The 17098-nt window shown below is 37.5% G+C and overlaps 4 protein-coding genes across 6 annotated transcripts; 2 read left to right on the top strand and 2 right to left on the bottom strand.

Annotated features, from left to right (window-relative positions):
- Nucleotides 1-365: 365 nt before the first annotated feature.
- Nucleotides 366-794, bottom strand: LOC113272470. The gene has a single exon (XM_026522297.1). It carries the CDS (start codon nt 792-794, stop codon nt 366-368), a length of 429 nt encoding a protein of 142 aa, XP_026378082.1.
- Nucleotides 795-6177: 5383 nt separating this feature from the next.
- LOC113273841 (F-box protein At4g22280-like) lies at nt 6178-8103 on the top strand. 2 transcript variants are annotated; one of them, XM_026523437.1, is made up of 4 exons: nt 6178-6323; nt 6605-7534; nt 7677-7836; nt 7978-8103. In XM_026523437.1, exons 2-4 carry the CDS (start codon nt 6896-6898, stop codon nt 7983-7985), a joined length of 807 nt encoding a protein of 268 aa, XP_026379222.1. In that variant the 5' UTR covers nt 6178-6323; nt 6605-6895; the 3' UTR covers nt 7986-8103. The 2 variants fall into 2 exon arrangements, with proteins under 2 accessions (XP_026379222.1, XP_026379221.1); XM_026523436.1 differs by lacking the exon at nt 7978-8103 and having other exon boundaries at nt 7677-7905.
- Nucleotides 8104-10748: 2645 nt separating this feature from the next.
- LOC113272469 (protein NRT1/ PTR FAMILY 5.4-like) lies at nt 10749-13144 on the top strand. Its single transcript, XM_026522296.1, has 4 exons — nt 10749-11000; nt 11098-11315; nt 11403-11926; nt 12301-13144. The coding sequence occupies exons 1-4, from the start codon at nt 10850-10852 to the stop codon at nt 13142-13144; spliced, it is 1737 nt and encodes a 578-aa protein (XP_026378081.1). The 5' UTR covers nt 10749-10849.
- A 243-nt stretch (nt 13145-13387) lies between these two features.
- Nucleotides 13388-15998, bottom strand: LOC113275384 (40S ribosomal protein S7). 2 transcript variants are annotated; one of them, XM_026524867.1, is made up of 6 exons: nt 15862-15998; nt 14983-15067; nt 14820-14893; nt 14609-14732; nt 13980-14162; nt 13388-13762 (listed from the first exon to the last, which is right to left on the bottom strand). In XM_026524867.1, exons 2-6 carry the CDS (start codon nt 15055-15057, stop codon nt 13643-13645), a joined length of 576 nt encoding a protein of 191 aa, XP_026380652.1. In that variant the 5' UTR covers nt 15058-15067; nt 15862-15998; the 3' UTR covers nt 13388-13642. The 2 variants fall into 2 exon arrangements, with proteins under 2 accessions (XP_026380652.1, XP_026380653.1); XM_026524868.1 differs by having other exon boundaries at nt 14983-15062; nt 15862-15958.
- Nucleotides 15999-17098: the final 1100 nt, after the last annotated feature.

Genomic DNA, 17098 nt, shown 5'->3' with positions numbered 1-17098 from the left:
ATCATTACACGCAATCATTGTGCGTAATCATTGTGCATCAGGACATAGAGGGTTGGCAGAACGAGTAGTCCATAATCATTGTGCATCAGGCCAGAGAGGGATGGCATAACGAGTAGCGCACAATCACTACGCGCAATCATTGCAAATGAACACAATCATTGCGAAGTAACGCAATCATTGTGATGAATAGTGAAGCAGGCATGTCAATCTCCTCCCCTTTCCATACTTGTAGAAATGTCATTTTTTTTCTCGGTCAAATAAAAATAAAAAAGCGAAAAACTGTACAGGGATTAGGGCCCCCTAATGACTAGACGTGAGTCCATTCACAGGAAAACCTAGTTGAAGCGATAATAAATCCTTCCAGGTCATTCCACAGACGGAATAAAGCCTGGCCTACCCTCATAAAACTCAAATAAATCCTCAGCCAGCAAACATGCTTGCTTAGCTGAGACATCAGCTGAAAAATTAACTTCTCTATAGCTATGAATATAACGAATATTGTTGTAAAAAGACTTCGCAAGTTTCCACTTCTGCACCAGCTGCCACGGCAGTTCACCCTTTTGAAAAGCTTGAATACAACTCATCGAATTAGAACGAACGCAGAGACTCCGCATATTCCATCTCTTGGACAACATCGCACCATAAATAATTGCACAAACTTCAGCATAGTAATTGGTTTTCCAACCAAGACCAACACAAAGAACACCAAGCACTTCCGAGTTTGCACCACGGAAAACAACACCAGAACCTGCTTGGCCTAGATTTCCGAAAGACGCACCATCACAATAGATCATGATTTCATCTTGATTGGGAGGAGTCCAACTAACTTCAATTCGAGTAGATGTTTTGCAAGATTTATGCCGCACCTTGAAATAATTCAAAATGTGCAGATCCTATAAATTATTATACATATGATCCTTCATTCTAATTGAGTTATCACGAATTACCTGATAAACTCTCCCTTTAAAACCAAGCCATTGAACTGCAATATCTTCAATTAAGACTTATTGCGTAACTTCCATATTTCTGTTACAATTGCAGATTTGCAACAAGCCATAAGTCCTTAATCATTCTGCTACAACCCTTAGCAGCCTTATACGAATCCAACAGATATTAATTAGGTTGCAGCTTGAAAATACCAGCCGCACAAGCCCAGATCCTCCTAGCAACTCGGCAATGCCAAGTGATGTGGCTAAGAGTTTCGCAACTTTTCCTGCACAAGCGGCACATAGTAAGCATGCTCCTACCTGTCTTCTTAATAATATTGTCTTCACTATCACAACATTGCTTGGACCAAATCTTCCAGTATTGTACACTTAAGGTAGGATGCATAACCTTCTTGGTAAAAAGAGCCGCAGTAGGCACAACTTCCGCAGGCACTTTAATAGGGCCTTAGCCGATTTGACTGAAAAACGCCTTTGCTATCTAAATCCCAAATTGTATAATCTTCACCACCAGCAATAATTGGCAAATCATCAACGTCAATATTGCATCGAATCATCAAATCTCTAGTTCTCTGAGGAATGCTCCAAGCTCCATCAACAATAATATCACTTACTTTAGCCCTAAAATCATTAGGGCCTTTGGAAGTGATGCCAAGTCTACGCACAATAGAAAATCACCACACCAATTATCAAAAAACAAGGAAGTATTAGCACCATTAGCTATAATCGAGTGTGTATGTTTTTGCACAAAATTGTAAACCAAACGAATTCCTGGAAAAACCGAAGAACCCAGCTTATAATCTATCAAATTGCAATTGATCTTAGGGAGGGGTGGTAAGTTGAAGGTGCATATGCGGACTATGTACCAAGTAAGCTTCATAGCTTAGACGGAAAAGTATAAATGATGTGTAAGCCTCATTTATAGTTGTGCAGCCTTACGAATGGGGCATATGATGTGAAGGCATCATTATGCCATGTCGCGGACCCGATCATTGTGCATCATGACGGAATGGCCTATGCGGACTAGGTCATTACCATTTTGCTAGGCCACGGCCTTACAAACGAGTTGTTGTCCTTTCGTGGATGAACTACGGTTTGTGCTTGATCTCTTTAGAGTAGGTAAGGGTACGTAGGCAGCCGCAATGAGTTGCAGCATTGCCGGTCCAGCACTTTGTCGTTCATATCATCTAATTGGGAGATGATTGCGACATTCTGGCCTCTCATATCATCTGGCTCGGTAGCTCGACGCAAGAGATGATTGTGGACAAACTTGATGAGGCAAGTTGCATTACATTCACTAGATGCTCATACTTCCTATCAAGGTGTTCGATATAGGCTAAAAACCCGAGTGTCGTAATTTAGCTCAAGAGGAGTCCATTTTGATGGGAAACGGCCCAAAGATCAAGACATGTGGATCTGGTCCAGCACTTTGTCGCTCATATCATCTAATTGGGAGATGATTGCGACATTCTGGCCTCTCATATTATCTTGCTCGGTAGCTCGACGCAAGAGATGATTGTGGCCAAACTTGATGAGGCAAGTTGCATTCCATTCACTGGATGCTCATACTTCCTATCAAGGTGTTCGACACAGGCTAAAAACCCGAGTGTCGTAATTTAGCTCAAGAGGAGTCCATTTTGATGGGAAACGGCCCAAAGATCAAGACATGTGATCTATAGATCCACATGGTCACCAGAATTTAGCCAAATTCCATCGTTTAGGGCCTCAAATGGCCGTTTTTGCCGTTTTAGGAAAGTTTTTGTTTTCTTAATAAACCCTTCGCGGATCAAGGGTAAGTTGGAACGTGTGGAAACTAAGTTATATGCATCATGCTCCACGAGCATGCTTGCAAGGGCAAATGGACGTGCATTTTTCTAGATTTGAGGCCCGGATCATAGCTTCATCATGGCGCATCGGGGAGATTACGGCCTGCGGGGCAACGCGCCAAAGGCGTAATTTTCCGGTCCGTCACATACATTATCGGTGGAAAAGGCAAATTAAAACACTCAGAGTAAATTTACGATGAAACCGACTTCGGTGTCATCTAATTTTTGTGAAACCAAATTTGGTTTTCATCTAGTTTGTTTTATTTTTTGAAATTTTATCGATGAAACCAACATTGTTGATGATAAATAATTTTATATTGAAACAAGTTTTGGTTTCATAAGAATTTTTTTGTTTTTGAGGTTTTATCGACGAAACTAAATTTTGTTACTGAAATTTTTATTGTAAAGAGGACTCAAATGCTTTGCTTATGATATTTGTAAAGAGGCAGTTTATGCTCAACGATCTCAGACACTCTTGTAGAACAAGATCTGATTCGGCAAAGGTATTTCCTCAAATCATCCACTTAGTTTGAATTACTGAAGTGATGGAATCACAATTTAGAGCGTGTAATTCTTTGGTGTTCATTGAGAAACCAGGAAAAGTTGTATTGTTTTTATTCGCGTTGGCTAGATAATGCCCAAGGCAATCAAACAAGAGTACAACATAAATTTCTCCAGAATTGATGTTACATATGTTGTCATCCTTTTTTTTGGGACCGAGAGTATTGATGTTACATATGTTGTCAGTTCAAACATCAGAATTGATTGCCGAGGTCCAAAGATATCATGCAAATCACTCCACGATTGAATGAGGTTAACTTGCACATCCTCTAGCTTTTGGCATCCCTTTTTTTTTAATATTTTCCAAGTTTCGCATCTACCTGCTAAAGATATTTCAGACATGCAAAGATACTATTATTTAATATTGGATATATGTTGATGCTGCAGGACATTAATAAGGGATGGATATCCGACAAAACACATTTCTGTTATGATGGACTGAAAAGGCAGAGGTCAAATGATCCCATGATTCATGGTCCTGATGGATGCTTCAAGCCTGGGAGATGGCGTGATTCCCTTGCCGTGGTTGCAGAAGTTGCTCATCAAGTATTACCCAAAAAAAATTCGGTATTAAAGGGAAGCTGTCTGATGCCGAATCTATGATGGTTATGAAAGATTTCTTGAACAAGATGGGCTCAAAAAAATGTGTGGTGTGAAGTAAATGGCATGACCTCATAAGCTGATTTACGTTCTGGATACCTTATGAACATCATCATAAGTGGTCTTGAAAAGGAAGATGTTTTCCTTTTGGTTGGCACTCAGGCTTTTATAATTTGCAGGCTTAAGTTTATCAGAGTAGCAGGCTTTTATAATTTGCTGGAACCAAAATAAGTTTCATCATTTTTCGGTTGAACCCTTTTTGGTTTCATCATTTTTTACTGTTTGTTTCTTTGGTTTCATCTGCAGTATGAACCTTATATTTGTACATTGCTTTCTTACATATAGTTACTGGTAGTTGTTCTTACCATCAACATGTTTCCTCTACAGATAAACTATCACAGACTCATAATTGAAAGTTCATCAAAAGATGGTTCATATCTCATATATGAGTTTTAAATCTCTTTTAAGTTTGGTTTGAAAGCAAACATACAATTGAATCAATTCGACAAAAAAATTAATTCAACAATTGAAACGATTCATAAGCAATTAAAATATTTCAGAAACTATTATAAACATTTTGACAGGAAATATATGATATTGCAAAATGCAATTACAACTAGTTGATATTTATATGTATTTATTGATATGTTTTTGTCATCATGATTTTTGAGTGCCAACTTTACTCTCATGTTTCCTCTTCAGCAGACTTCATTTTTCTCTTCAACGGGCTCTTCATGTAATTGCATCTCCTACACTCCATGTATATGGTTCTGTAAATCTCTTTTTTCTTGTTGTGAAAGACGTAAATAATACATAAGCACATGAAAATACTTACAGAACCAAAATTGGTTTCATCAAAGAAACCATTAACTAAATGAAAATGATGAAATCAAAATTTGTTTCATCAAAAGACAATGCCAAATGAAAACACCAACAAAATAGTTGGTCCCATCAATATGCGAACTAAAGGTAAAAAGGATGAAACCGAAACAGGTTTCATCAAAGACGGTACTAATGAAAACACCAATAAGGATGAAAAACAAATGAAACCACTAACTAAAAATGGTCATGAAACCATAGCCTTAATATGCAGTTCTTTGTTGTATATCAAAGTTTTTATTTCAGATGCTAGCACACACAAATGATGTAAAGAGCACCTATAGGAATATGTTTCTCTTTTTTCCCTGTTGTTAAGCCATATGTAAACATAAGCACCAACAAAATGATGAAACTATAACTGAAAAATGATAAAACCAAATCTGATTTCATCTTTAAAACCTATTCATATGGTTACAAGTGACAAATCTTTAATATTTTTTTGACATTTAGAAGTAAACTATAACTGAAAATGGCAAAACCAAATATGGTTACATCAAATAAACAACAGCTGAAATATGATTTCATCAAATAAACAACAACTGAAATCTGGATTCACCAATAACTGAAAATGATGTAACCAAATTTGGTTTCATCAAAAAAAAACACGCCCAACAGAAAACACAAGAAATAAACACACCCAAAATTGAACTGTGAATTAGTTTTCAATTGAAATCAAATGAAACCTAAACATAAAAAACGAAACATAAAAGCAAACAGAAAACCCAAAAAAAAATCAAATGAAACCTAAACCTAATACTTTTGATTCACTTTCAATAGAAAAAAGTGAAACATAAACCATTGGAGAATTGATACGATTTCTTACCTTTGGGAGGTGGTTTCATAGTTTTCTTTAGATTTTCATATTTCTTTTTCTCCTGTTGATTTCGTTTCTTCACCATTTTTTGTAGTTTTAGACAAATTAGGTGACAAAAAATGATGCGAGTTAGGTCAGAATTTGCTTCAATGGTTGAAGTATGTAACCATATAAGAAGAGAAGAAGGTAAAATCGAGAATCAGAGGATGATTTTTGTTTCGATTGAATTTCAGATATGGGATTTCTGGGTTTTGATGGAGTTAGAGAAGACTCAGCAAAAGTTTTATTTTCTTTTTGTCCGTTACGCAAGTGGAAAAGCAATAAAATAGCGGCGTGTTTTTTCTAGTTTCTTTTGGGCTGAATTAGGGGAAGGGTAGTTTAGACTGTTAATGTTATTTGGGGTTTTTGTGTCACTTTTGTTTGGATGGGTTTTTTGTGGATGGATAATGACACCTTTAGGGTTATAACCCGCGGCCCGAAAAATTCAAAAAAAATCAAAAAACCTCGGTTTCCCTCATTTTCGCACTTTCCAAGTCCAAAGTAACCAATCTCTTAATATCAGCATATCAAATATCCGTTCCAAATTCTCAGGATCTAGAATCAATCGTTCTCCCTGCTCTGAAATCTTTAAATACCCCTAGTATTTTGTGAGTAGCGAGTTCATCTTTCTGGGTTCTAAGTGGAAAACTTTAGAATCAGGTAATTTTCTATTTCAATTAAGGTTTTAATTGTAAGGTTGGTGGCATTATTTAGGTTTGTTTGATTAGTTTTCTCTGTTGATTTATATCTTTTAGATGGGTAGAAGATGTTAGCCATTTTCTCTGTACAAGTTCTTTATTTATTTATTATGAGAAATCCCCTAACTGTTTGTAAAACTGCCTCACTGATGTTGTAAAGGTCTGTCGTAACGTTGATTTTCCAGTTTCTTATTATCAATTTAGTTTGTGAAATACAACATTATCTTCAATTATTTTTGGCAGATAATTGAAGTCATGGGATTGAAAAGGAAGAAGCAACATGAGGGAAGCAGCAACATGGTTAGGGGAGAAGATAGGATCAGCCGATTACCTGATCCCCTCCTTCACCACATCCTATCATCCTTCCATTCAAGAACATCGTACGTACCTGTGTTTTAGCTAAACGTTGGAGGTTTGTATGGATTTCTGTTCCCAATCTTGAAATTGGTCATTGGCGTTCTCCTACTAACACTACTAGAGGTCCCGGAACCAAGCAGGAGACTGATCGTTTCATGATTGTTTGAGTCTCGTGATATGTCAAATATAGGGAAATTCTCGCTGTCTTGCGATAAACATTGTGATGAAGATAGGGTTCATTCATGGCTAAGTGCTGTCGCAAGGCGTAATGTTGAAGAGTTCAGTTTATTATCTGAAGATGAAAGAGATTCCGGTATGATTCCTTCACTTCTTTTTACTTGTGAAACATTGACTTTGTTGAAGATACAAATGCCAATTTCTCTCAATATTCCTACCAATGTGCACCTTCCAAAACTCAAGGTCCTTCGACTTATAAATATCAGATTTATGGGTGGTTCTTTGATTGAGAAACTATGTTCTAACTGCCTAACTCTGGAGGAACTAGAAATAAACAACTGCATTATTGAAGATATTACAGAGATAAGTATCTCATCTCATACATTGAAGCGTATGTTCATCGATGCTCCTTCTTCTTATCATCAGATTGATATTGATGCACCAAGTTTAGAGGTCTTTCAGCACAAGGGTACCCTGGCAGAGGTTTATGATCTGCATAGTTTTCCTTCGCTAATTGATGCAAATATTTCACTTTCTGATATTAATGATTGGATTGACGAGGATGAAAACATTGCAACAAACCTTCTAGTACATCTTTTCAATGTGAAGCGTCTGGTAGCGGGCTCTTGCTTTCTTGGGGTATGCTTCTTACTTACTAGTTTACTAGCTTCGCTGTTGGACTTGGTTTATTTTAAGACGATAAAGTGTCATTGTTTACATGCTCTTATGGTTTATTAAACACATGACAACTGAAATTTCCTTATTTGCGCCTTGCAATTAGGCTCTATCTCATGTGGATGACGATGTATTCTATGAGTTGCCTTCGTTTGACAAGTTAACATGCTTGGAGGTGGTTTGGAATTCTCCTGATTTGGTTGGTAATGCTTTAATGAGATTGCTTCAAATCTCGCCTAATTTAGAAACTCTCTGTCTTTTCTCATGTAAGTCACCGATCTCTCAAAATGTGTTGTTTATATAGCGATGAAATGTAAAAAGAGAGAAAGGAAATCAGTTTTCTGCTTTTCGTCCCTTCAGTTGTTTATCTTATGTGGCTTATCAATCACACTTTCTGTTTAACTCAGGGCATTGATGCACGTTTATGTGGCGAGGATAACGGGTGGAAACTAACTAGAGTGCCTGAGTGTTTGTTGTCGCATCTCAGGGTGCTTGAATTCCGTCAATTTTCTGGAGATCAAAGAGAGCTTGGGGCGGTAAAATTATTTTCTGAAAATGCAAGAGTTCTTCAAAAGTTGATCATATCTACTTCTTCAGCTTTATCCAGAGATCTGAGTAGAAAATCGCAAATTAAAGAGCAGTTACAAATGCTTCCAAGGGCCTCAAATTGCAAGTTGATTTTCAGGAAGAGACAGGATAGCTAGGTATGTACCTGATGTTGAAAATATTTTTCCTCTCTGTAATCAAACCAATGAAACTGCTCAGCGTATACTTCTCGACTGTCAGATTGCTAGAAAATTTTTGTTTGCCCTAGATTCTGGTTTGATTGATTTAATTCTCTCTGATTGGATAGCTAGTTGGTACAATCTTAGATTTCCTAACAAGATGGAACGGGAAAGATACGTGACTATTGCAGGGTTTACTCTATGGCACATCTGGAAGATAAGATGTGCAGTCATTTTTGACACGGTTCAGATGTATAGGGACTCTCTGATTAGTCAGATTGGTATGCTGTGAACAATACAGGTAGAGCTGATGGTCAGGTCTAGCTGTATAAAACAGAGTTGTACAGCCATGGTTATGGTCTGAGACGGATCACCTGAAAGTCGATGATGATGCATCTTTCTTAAAAGATAATATAATTCTGTGGGATCTGGACTAATCATGTTCTCTGATGCAGGTAATTGCTGTGGAGTAAAATGCATTCCATCAGTAGCCCAGGATGAGGAGCAAGCTGAGGCGTATGCTGCATTGGAGGCATTCAAATGGCCAAGGATGTGGGAGTAGGAAAAGTGCATCTGGGGGGAGACTTCTTAACGTAGTAAACTCAATCCATGGTAGCTTAGGTAGTGTCAAATGGACAAATAATGAGATGGTGTGTTCAGTGACTGTAAATTGTTGCTTGCTTGTTTAAGTTCTTGGAAATGTACTTATGAGCGAGATTACGGAGAAACTGGATGTAGTTTCATTCTAAGATGAATATATTTTCCGTTCCTATTAAAATAAAAAAATAAATCATGTGTAATGGGTTGTATACTTTAGCCACCGTTTTCACGGTATGACTTGTCTCTAACTGAGTTCTGAAATATTGACTGAGTTCTGAAATATTAGATCTCTACTCTGAATTTTCGAAAATTTAAAGGTATATGTATTTAGTGGCAGGAAGAAGAAGATCTGTATGACACCCTTCTTCTTTTTCAAGGATGGTTTTCTTCTTATGGTAAAGTTGGGCACCACAAAAATCTGAAAATGATGGCATGTCTGCATCAGCAAAGGCCCATGAAAATTGCACGCTTTACATTGAATGTTGAACTAATGTTATTATATGTTCCATTCGTTGTTACATAACCGTGCTTGTGCTTCAACTCTGAGTTTCATTAATAAATGAAATCGCAATTAGCTTGTACAAGCAAGATTTACTACCTGCAATCAACTGGGGAAAACAATCTGTAATGTCTCTTCAGGGGATGGAAAGTTGCCTTGGTCCAGGTTGTGAAGGGGAAACATGTTCCTTCTGAACCTGATCTGCAAACTGCAAATTCCACAGAACATCCTCAATAGAAGGTCTTTCACTTGGTTCATATGATAGGGTTCTGTAGCAAATATCCATCACTGTCTTCAATGATTCATCGGAACAACCGTCGCAAACATCTGGATCAATTATGCTTCTACGAACAGTATCATTGGCAGTTATTCCCACTTGTATCTGAATAATTAATAGTGAGTTAGCTACATTTGACACTATTTTTTAGTTACATGTCAGTAGTCACTTTGAGTTCCTGTATGGCTCTCAAAAGTAAGTTCAGAAACTAGAAGCCAATAAGGGAAGACTTAAACCTGTTTTCATATTACTAAGTAATGCAAGAGAGATAAATAAGAAAACTGCAAAGGTATGCTGGGACAGATCTTTTTACCTGATATATGACTTCGGAGTGTCCCGTTTGGCACGTATTCAAAGACTAGAAATATTCTGCCGACACTTGAATCGTCCAGGTAACACTCAAAACAATGTCCAAGAGAACTGACCAAATGGTGATGTCTGAGTTTCGAAATCAGTTCAACATGATGCATAAAGTTCTGAGTGATGTGCCTTCCTTTAACTTTCAGGCATCTAATGGCCACACATGAGCCGTTGTTTAGCTTACCTCTATACATCTGGGATGCCAAGAGAAAAAAGTTCAGATCTCAACTTCAGAAAGTGCTCAAAAAAGTATATATCCGAATACTGGGTGATCGATACGACATAATCATTGCAAAATTATTACATGCTAACACGGAACTGAGACAAAAGACATCAATTTCATAAGCAAGTGTGACAGAAAACGGACCAGTAGTGCAAGCATAAGATTCTTGACTTTCACAGACCGAATATTGGGAATGGATGGTCGGAGTTCATGCCTCTTAGTGCACTCCACGATCCTGTAAAAGGATATATTGTGCAAGACACTTGTGCCATTAGAATAGATGTCTTTTATCGGGTGACTAGCCAATATTTGGCCGTTGATCGGCCGGTCTTCTGTTGAACTTTACTTGTTCTGTTTTTTCTTTTCTTTTTTCCAAGAAAGAGGACAGGATAGACATTTAAACGACTGTTTTAGTCAAACTAATCTATTTAGCTTCATCATGTAACAACGTGACCAACGTTATATTAATATAAAATTTTAAGCAACCACCACGTGTAGCTGGAAATAGAAGAACTTGACAAAAACAAGTTTTCTCATTTTTTGATCATTTATTTCTGGATTAATTGGACATTTTCATCATCCAGTCTACACAGAGATGGTGAGTTCTACAAGATACCCACTCTTGACGGATAGTAATGTTGATGACCAGGATGATCCAAGCATAAGATTGAAGATCTCTAATGATCAGTATGAACAACCAGTTCAAGGCAGAAAGGGAGGATGGAAATCAGCTATTCATATCATCGGTAAGTTCAGCCACCCCCATCTTTCCGATCATTGATCAAATTCAGTCAGGCATTAAAAACTCACCTGAAGTACATATAATTGTGTGGCATGAGTTAGGTGTTGAAGTTGCAGAGAGATTTGCATTTGCCGGAACATCAGGAAACCTCATTACTTACCTCACTGATGTACTGGGTCAGTCTACGGCAAGGGCTGCCCAGAACGTCAACGTTTGGTCAGGTGTAGCGACTCTGCTTCCATTGTTAGGAGCTATCATTGCTGATTCTTACTTAGGCCGGTTTAAAACAATTATCATCTCTTCTTTCATCTATGTCATGGTGGGTTATATTTCATTTCAGTTGATTATACATACACATTTTAAGACATTTACTTGAGATTCTGATTTGGGATTTTTCTGAATGTAGGGACTAGTTATGTTAACGCTTTCCGTATCCACTTTGATTCCACTAAAATTTCAATATTGGGTGTTCTTCGTCTCGCTATATTTTGTTGCAATAGGAGAGGGTGGACATAAACCATGTGTGCAAACATTTGGTGCAGAACAATTTGATGAACGTATTCCAGAGGAAAAGAAAGAAAAAAGTTCGTTTTTTAATTGGTGGTACTTTGGATTATGTAGTGGAACTATGGTCGGTATGTTAGTTGTATTTTACATTCAAGAAAACGTAGGTTGGATGATTGGTTTTGGTCTTCCTGCACTTGCAATGGCAGTTGCACTGGTTATGTTTTTGATAGGTTCAGGATTCTATCGTAGTCATGTTCCTAAAGGAAGTCCATTAGTTCGAATTCTGCAAGTGTTTGTTGCAGCTTACCATAAACGCCATTTATGTGTCTCAAAGGATGGGGTTCTATTGTATGAGGAAGAAAACCGAGATGATGCTGGTTTAGCATCCAAGGGATGGATCCTCCCTCCCACTAATCAACTCAAGTAAGTGCATTCCTACATTCTAGTGTTTCAATCAATGATCACTGATCACCCCTCCAATGGTGGAGGGAGGAACACCGCATACCCTCTGGCCTCTCCAGACTTCTTCTCCTTGACTTCCATATGTCCGGGAGGGGAATAAGTGGTGGGTGCCTGCGCGCAACTGACATGTGCATGGGCTGTACTATTTCTAATATGCTCAATGGCTTCTTGTGAGCCTGGATGTGCATTGTTGGCCTAGCAAGGCATAGCTTGTTATTTGGTGTATATACATACTGGTGTAGTGATTAACTGCATGAAGGATGAGGCCTGAATATGAGTGCATGCGCGTGAGAGAATCTAGCTAGTTGGTGATTCTCTGTCTGAAAATCCTTCAGGTGTTTGGACAAAGCTGCAATCAAGGACAAAATGGATACGGCGAGCCACATGAAAAATGATTGGAGGCTTTGCTCTGTTACCCAAGTAGAAGAAGTGAAGCTCCTTCGTTTAGTCCCCATTTGGTTGAGTTGCTTGTCTTTCGCCATAGTTCAGGCACAAGGAGGTACATTTTTCACTAAGCAAGGAAGTTCAATGGACAGAACGCTTGTTCACGACTTCCGCATACCCTCAGCTTCTCTTCAAGTAATAACCGGTTTGACAATAATCCCGGCAGTCGTGATTTATGATAGAATTCTAGTTCCAATAGCAAGAAACTGGACAGGAACCCAATCTGGAATAACAATGCTTCAAAGAATTGGGATCGGAATATTTTTTGCAGCACTTTCAATGGGGGTAGCGGCGTTAGTAGAGGCGAGACGAGTTCAAGTTGCTATGCAATATGGTCTAATCGACCAACCCAATATAACAGTTCCTATGAGTGTTTGTTGGTTACTGCCTCAATATGTGATAGCAGGATTCGCAGACGTATTTACTATTGTTGGCTTACAAGAATTCTTTTATGATCAAATGCCTGATGAGATGAAAAGTATAGGAGCTGCAGTTTATCTGAGTATTATGGGTGTCGGGAGTTTTTTAAGCAGCCTTATCATCTCAGTTGTAAAATTTACGAGTTCAAAAAATGGAGATGAATGGTTGCGGGACAATCTTAATAGGGCTCACCTTGATAATTATTACTGGTTATTAGTAGGATTATGTACTTTGGGGCTTGGTGTTCATATAGCCGTTTCTAGGTGTTACTCGTACAAGAAAACTGTTGTTGATTCACTCACAAATCAACTCTGATGGTATAAACTTATGTGTACAATTTTATAGCTTACCTGTACACTTGAGGAGACTTCTCATTTTATGGAAGTATGGGTTTAATGTAGTTCACCATTATTTTGTAACTGGTATCTTTTAGATCGCTAGGTGCTTCCATTGCTTATGAGCTTTCTAAAAAGACCTAAGAATCATCATAATACTAGCAGACAAAGTGACGAATAGCATACAATACTAGCAGCAGTCTTGTACTTTAGAGAGAGCGCATTAAAGTATAAACCCCATAACAGCTCTTTTGAAATGACCAAATTGATTATCTTTTGTGAACAGAACATAAAACTGTGCTAAAGTACTTGGTGTCAAAACTTCAAACAATACTAACTAGAAATATTGATAAATTACTAAAAACATTCCTTAATAATAAGCAAAATGGTGGCTCTTAAGTACTGATGTTGCTGCTGACACTTAAAGCATGGTCACAATCAAAACATAGCTCAACTACTCAAGCAATGGAATGGGAATTTAAGCATCGGTAGTGGGGTACTCAAAGACAACATCTTTTCCAGAAAGCTTCCTGTAAACTCCGGAGAAAGTCTCTAGCTTGTATTCAGTGTTGTTCCTTTCCTTAGGATCCAAGAAGATCTGCAAATGAGTACAAAAGACAGAATCATGTCAGGATGCACAGATTTACAACCAGGTGTTTTCATGATTTTAAGTTTTAGCAATTTGCAAACCCTGCATCACTACTCTTGTTACCTAACATAGAGAAGCTACAAGCTTTCAGAAAAAAACTTGTTATTCCTCTCTAGCCTAGCATAAAAGAAAAGTGAACTATATTTCAAGTACATTAGATTGGTACCTTGATAATTTTGGATCCATCTAGCCTGTACTTAATGCGCTTTCCAACAATCTCAGCAGGGTACACAACATCCTCAAGCATGGCATCGTGAACAGCAGTAAGAGTACGGCTGCGAGGACGTTGGACTGCAGCGCCCTTCTTTGGGGGTCTCACTATTCTTCGGGTGGCAATCATGATCACATCCTACAAAAAATAGTAATACAGAATCAGATGAGTTAAAGTGTGATTTCAAAACTGCGGACTGCCACAGAAACTGTGTCAATCAATCAGCGAAGACTTATTAACATAAATGAAAATGATGCAACCTGGCAGTGCATAAGAAATAAGACATTGATGGAGAGATAAACATTTAGAAAACAGAAGATCCATATTTGTCAAACTCAACACTTAATCTACGTGGCAACGACCATTGTTGAAATATTAAGACAAAATACAAACAGCAAACATATCCAATACGGCAGACACAAGTAGAATATTCAAGTTCATACTGTAAAAAACATTTCCAAGGATGTAGCTAAACTAAGATAGGATACCAACCCTAAAGAAGATACAAGGAGAGTATTCAAGTTAACACATATACAACATTTCTAAGAATGTAGCTGGACTAAGATAGTGTAATATATATATACCTTGCCACTGAACTTCTTCTCGAGCTCTCTTACAAGCCTCACATGAATCTTTCGGAAACCTTTGCGGAGTCTGTAAGGAACATGGATGACAACGGCCTTTCGGTTTCCAGAAACATCAACTTGACTGCAAATGGACATTAAGATTAAGAAAATTAATACCAGTGAAGACTAGCAAGCAGGGTGAACTCGTGGAGAATGTTTGTTTCCTTACACTGCTGAGTTAATGTAAAGGTCCTTCAAGTCACTTTTGAGTTCATTGTTTGTGTTTTCCAAGTCAAAGAATGACTGCAAAAGAAAGAGGGATCAGTTTAAATCATTCAAGAAACTCTAGGCTAAGAAATTCCATTATGAACTGATGAAGAACAAATACAAACCTGAGCAACTGTCTCCTCAAACTCAGTGGGCTCAGCACCCTTATCTTTTGAGATTTTCCTCCTAGCAGTAAACATCTTGACTGGTCTGGATGTAGAAACTTAACATTAGAAAAGCTAACTTCAAACTCACGAACAAATGAAAAATATATTTCTTGTATTTTAAACAGATTGTAAGCATATTCTGCTAGAATGCAGTTTTCAAATGTGAACATTTAACATTCATATTAATCCAATCATGCACAACATTCCATTATTGAAAGAAGCATGTTAAATTTCGGTACCAATGGTTTAATTTTATACTTATTATTACACGCTCAAGGGTGAATACAAACACATTAAAATACAAATCACATAGCCAGAACATTCATAACAATCCATACTTATATTACTTACTTGCAACAAACCCTAATTATTACTTCAAAATTCTTCTAATTCCAGCTGTTATAGTTAATCCATAGAGAGTTGTGATACGGGGAAAAAACTGATATAACCCTATTCACAAACACCAGAATACAACAGAAAGGGACCTTGAATGCATCTTAAAAAACCACATCTGAGACTGAAAATTCTGAATACAACCATAAACCTTACATATCATCTAGATTACATCTCAACCCAAACAGTAAACTGTTTCTCCCAACAGCTCAAACAGTAGATACAACCGAGTACTACTAGGTCGGATCCATTGGTAAACTATAAAATGACGAATGCTCGTAACTAGAATACCCTAAAATAGACAGCGGAGTAACCATTAGAAAACATAAAATCATTTACAAACAAAACCCTAACTAAGATAACGATTTCTGAGAAAATCAAATATTGTTAATGAATCTAAGAACTGTGGTTTAGAAAGAGATAGAGAGGCGAAGAGAGACTTACGAGAATCTGTGGTGCGAACGAAGATCGAAGATCAATCCGCTCTGCGATTTACTGGAGGCTTTTGTTTTTGAAGGAAAAAAACTCAAAGAAGTGATAGAGGCTGCTGAAATTAGGGTTTAATAGTAGCTAACCCTAACAAGGTGTGGTTCAGATTTAACAACAGAAAGGAGTGGTAGCTGTTATTATCTTGACCGTTTACTGTTTGGCGGGCGTTTGTCTGGGTATTGGGCTTTACCCGTTTCTGTAAACAGAAAGGAGTGGTAGCTTTTCAAGATGTCCAGGACTCCAGCTTTTGCACCACGATTTTATCTAGGCACGGTGATTAGGCACCGTGGTTAGCATTTATCCCTGTGGCGGTGAGCAGGGGATGGATGGTTGCTGATTTTGTATCATATGCATTTTTTTTTCTTTTTTTGATACTATTTTCTCTCAAGTAAAAGAAAAAAAAAATGAAAACCATAAATTCTAACGGTTGTTCTGATTATATCGGTTGTTCTGATTATATCGGCTCTTTTGCCAATCTGAGCAGCCGAATCCTCCTTTTAATCTATTTTTGTTATCTTTTTTCAAACCTTAAATTTTAATTAGATTTTCTCTTTTTATTTTGACTTTGTTTCTAGGATACATCCTAGTTTCCCCTTTTTTGTTTCTATTGTTCCTTTTGTAGTCTAGATTTTCAGAAGCATCCTGGCTAAGATTCAAGTTATTCTAATTTGAAAAAACAGGGTCTAACAACCTAACCCAATATTTCGCTTAGCAATCTGTATGGACTAACTCCAATATACTTTCAAGAGAATCAACTAGGAAGTCGGACTCAATCTTAATAAAAAGTATATCAAAGAGTTATATCTCAATCACTCAATTCAATCCGCAATCAAACAAATACAATTTGCGAGCCTGATTGAATATAAGAGAAATAACTTGAACGGTACCAAAGACCAATGTTCAAAGATCAATCAATTTCAATCAACAATCGAAGGCTGGATTTACCAATTGATCGATTCAATGCACAACATGTGGAATTTCAATTATATAACAAAATATAATGCGGAAAATAAATAACACAGACACCAGAAGTTTTGTTAACGAGGAAACCGCAAATGCAGAAAAACCCCGGGACCTCATCCAGATTTGAACACCACATTGTATTAAGCCGCAACAGACACTAGCCTACTACAAAGCTAACTTCGTTCTGGAATGTAGTTGAAACCTAATCAATCTCACACTGATTCAAGGT

This window comes from Papaver somniferum, chromosome 4, assembly GCF_003573695.1.
Source record: "Papaver somniferum cultivar HN1 chromosome 4, ASM357369v1, whole genome shotgun sequence".
Lineage (NCBI taxonomy): Eukaryota > Viridiplantae > Streptophyta > Magnoliopsida > Ranunculales > Papaveraceae > Papaver > Papaver somniferum.
This window is presented reverse-complemented; position numbering and strand designations above follow the sequence as displayed.

Excerpts from the sequence above, each read along its gene's own strand:
- LOC113275384 (XM_026524867.1), bottom strand. The coding sequence starts at position 15,057 with ATGTTTACTGCTAGGAGGAAAATCTCAAAAGATAAGGGTGCTGAGCCC. Across the intron at positions 14,894-14,982 it reads TTGAGGAGACAGTTGCTCAG|TCATTCTTTGACTTGGAAAA; the intron begins GTTTGTATTTGT and ends TTTCTTTTGCAG. Across the intron at positions 14,733-14,819 it reads CTTTACATTAACTCAGCAGT|TCAAGTTGATGTTTCTGGAA; the intron begins GTAAGGAAACAA and ends GTCCATTTGCAG.
- LOC113272469 (XM_026522296.1), top strand. The coding sequence starts at position 10,850 with ATGGTGAGTTCTACAAGATACCCACTCTTGACGGATAGTAATGTTGAT. Across the intron at positions 11,316-11,402 it reads CTTCTTTCATCTATGTCATG|GGACTAGTTATGTTAACGCT; the intron begins GTGGGTTATATT and ends TTCTGAATGTAG. Across the intron at positions 11,927-12,300 it reads CCTCCCACTAATCAACTCAA|GTGTTTGGACAAAGCTGCAA; the intron begins GTAAGTGCATTC and ends AAAATCCTTCAG.
- LOC113272470 (XM_026522297.1), bottom strand. The coding sequence starts at position 794 with ATGATCTATTGTGATGGTGCGTCTTTCGGAAATCTAGGCCAAGCAGGT.
- LOC113273841 (XM_026523436.1), top strand. The coding sequence starts at position 6,896 with ATGTCAAATATAGGGAAATTCTCGCTGTCTTGCGATAAACATTGTGAT. Across the intron at positions 7,535-7,676 it reads CGGGCTCTTGCTTTCTTGGG|GCTCTATCTCATGTGGATGA; the intron begins GTATGCTTCTTA and ends CCTTGCAATTAG.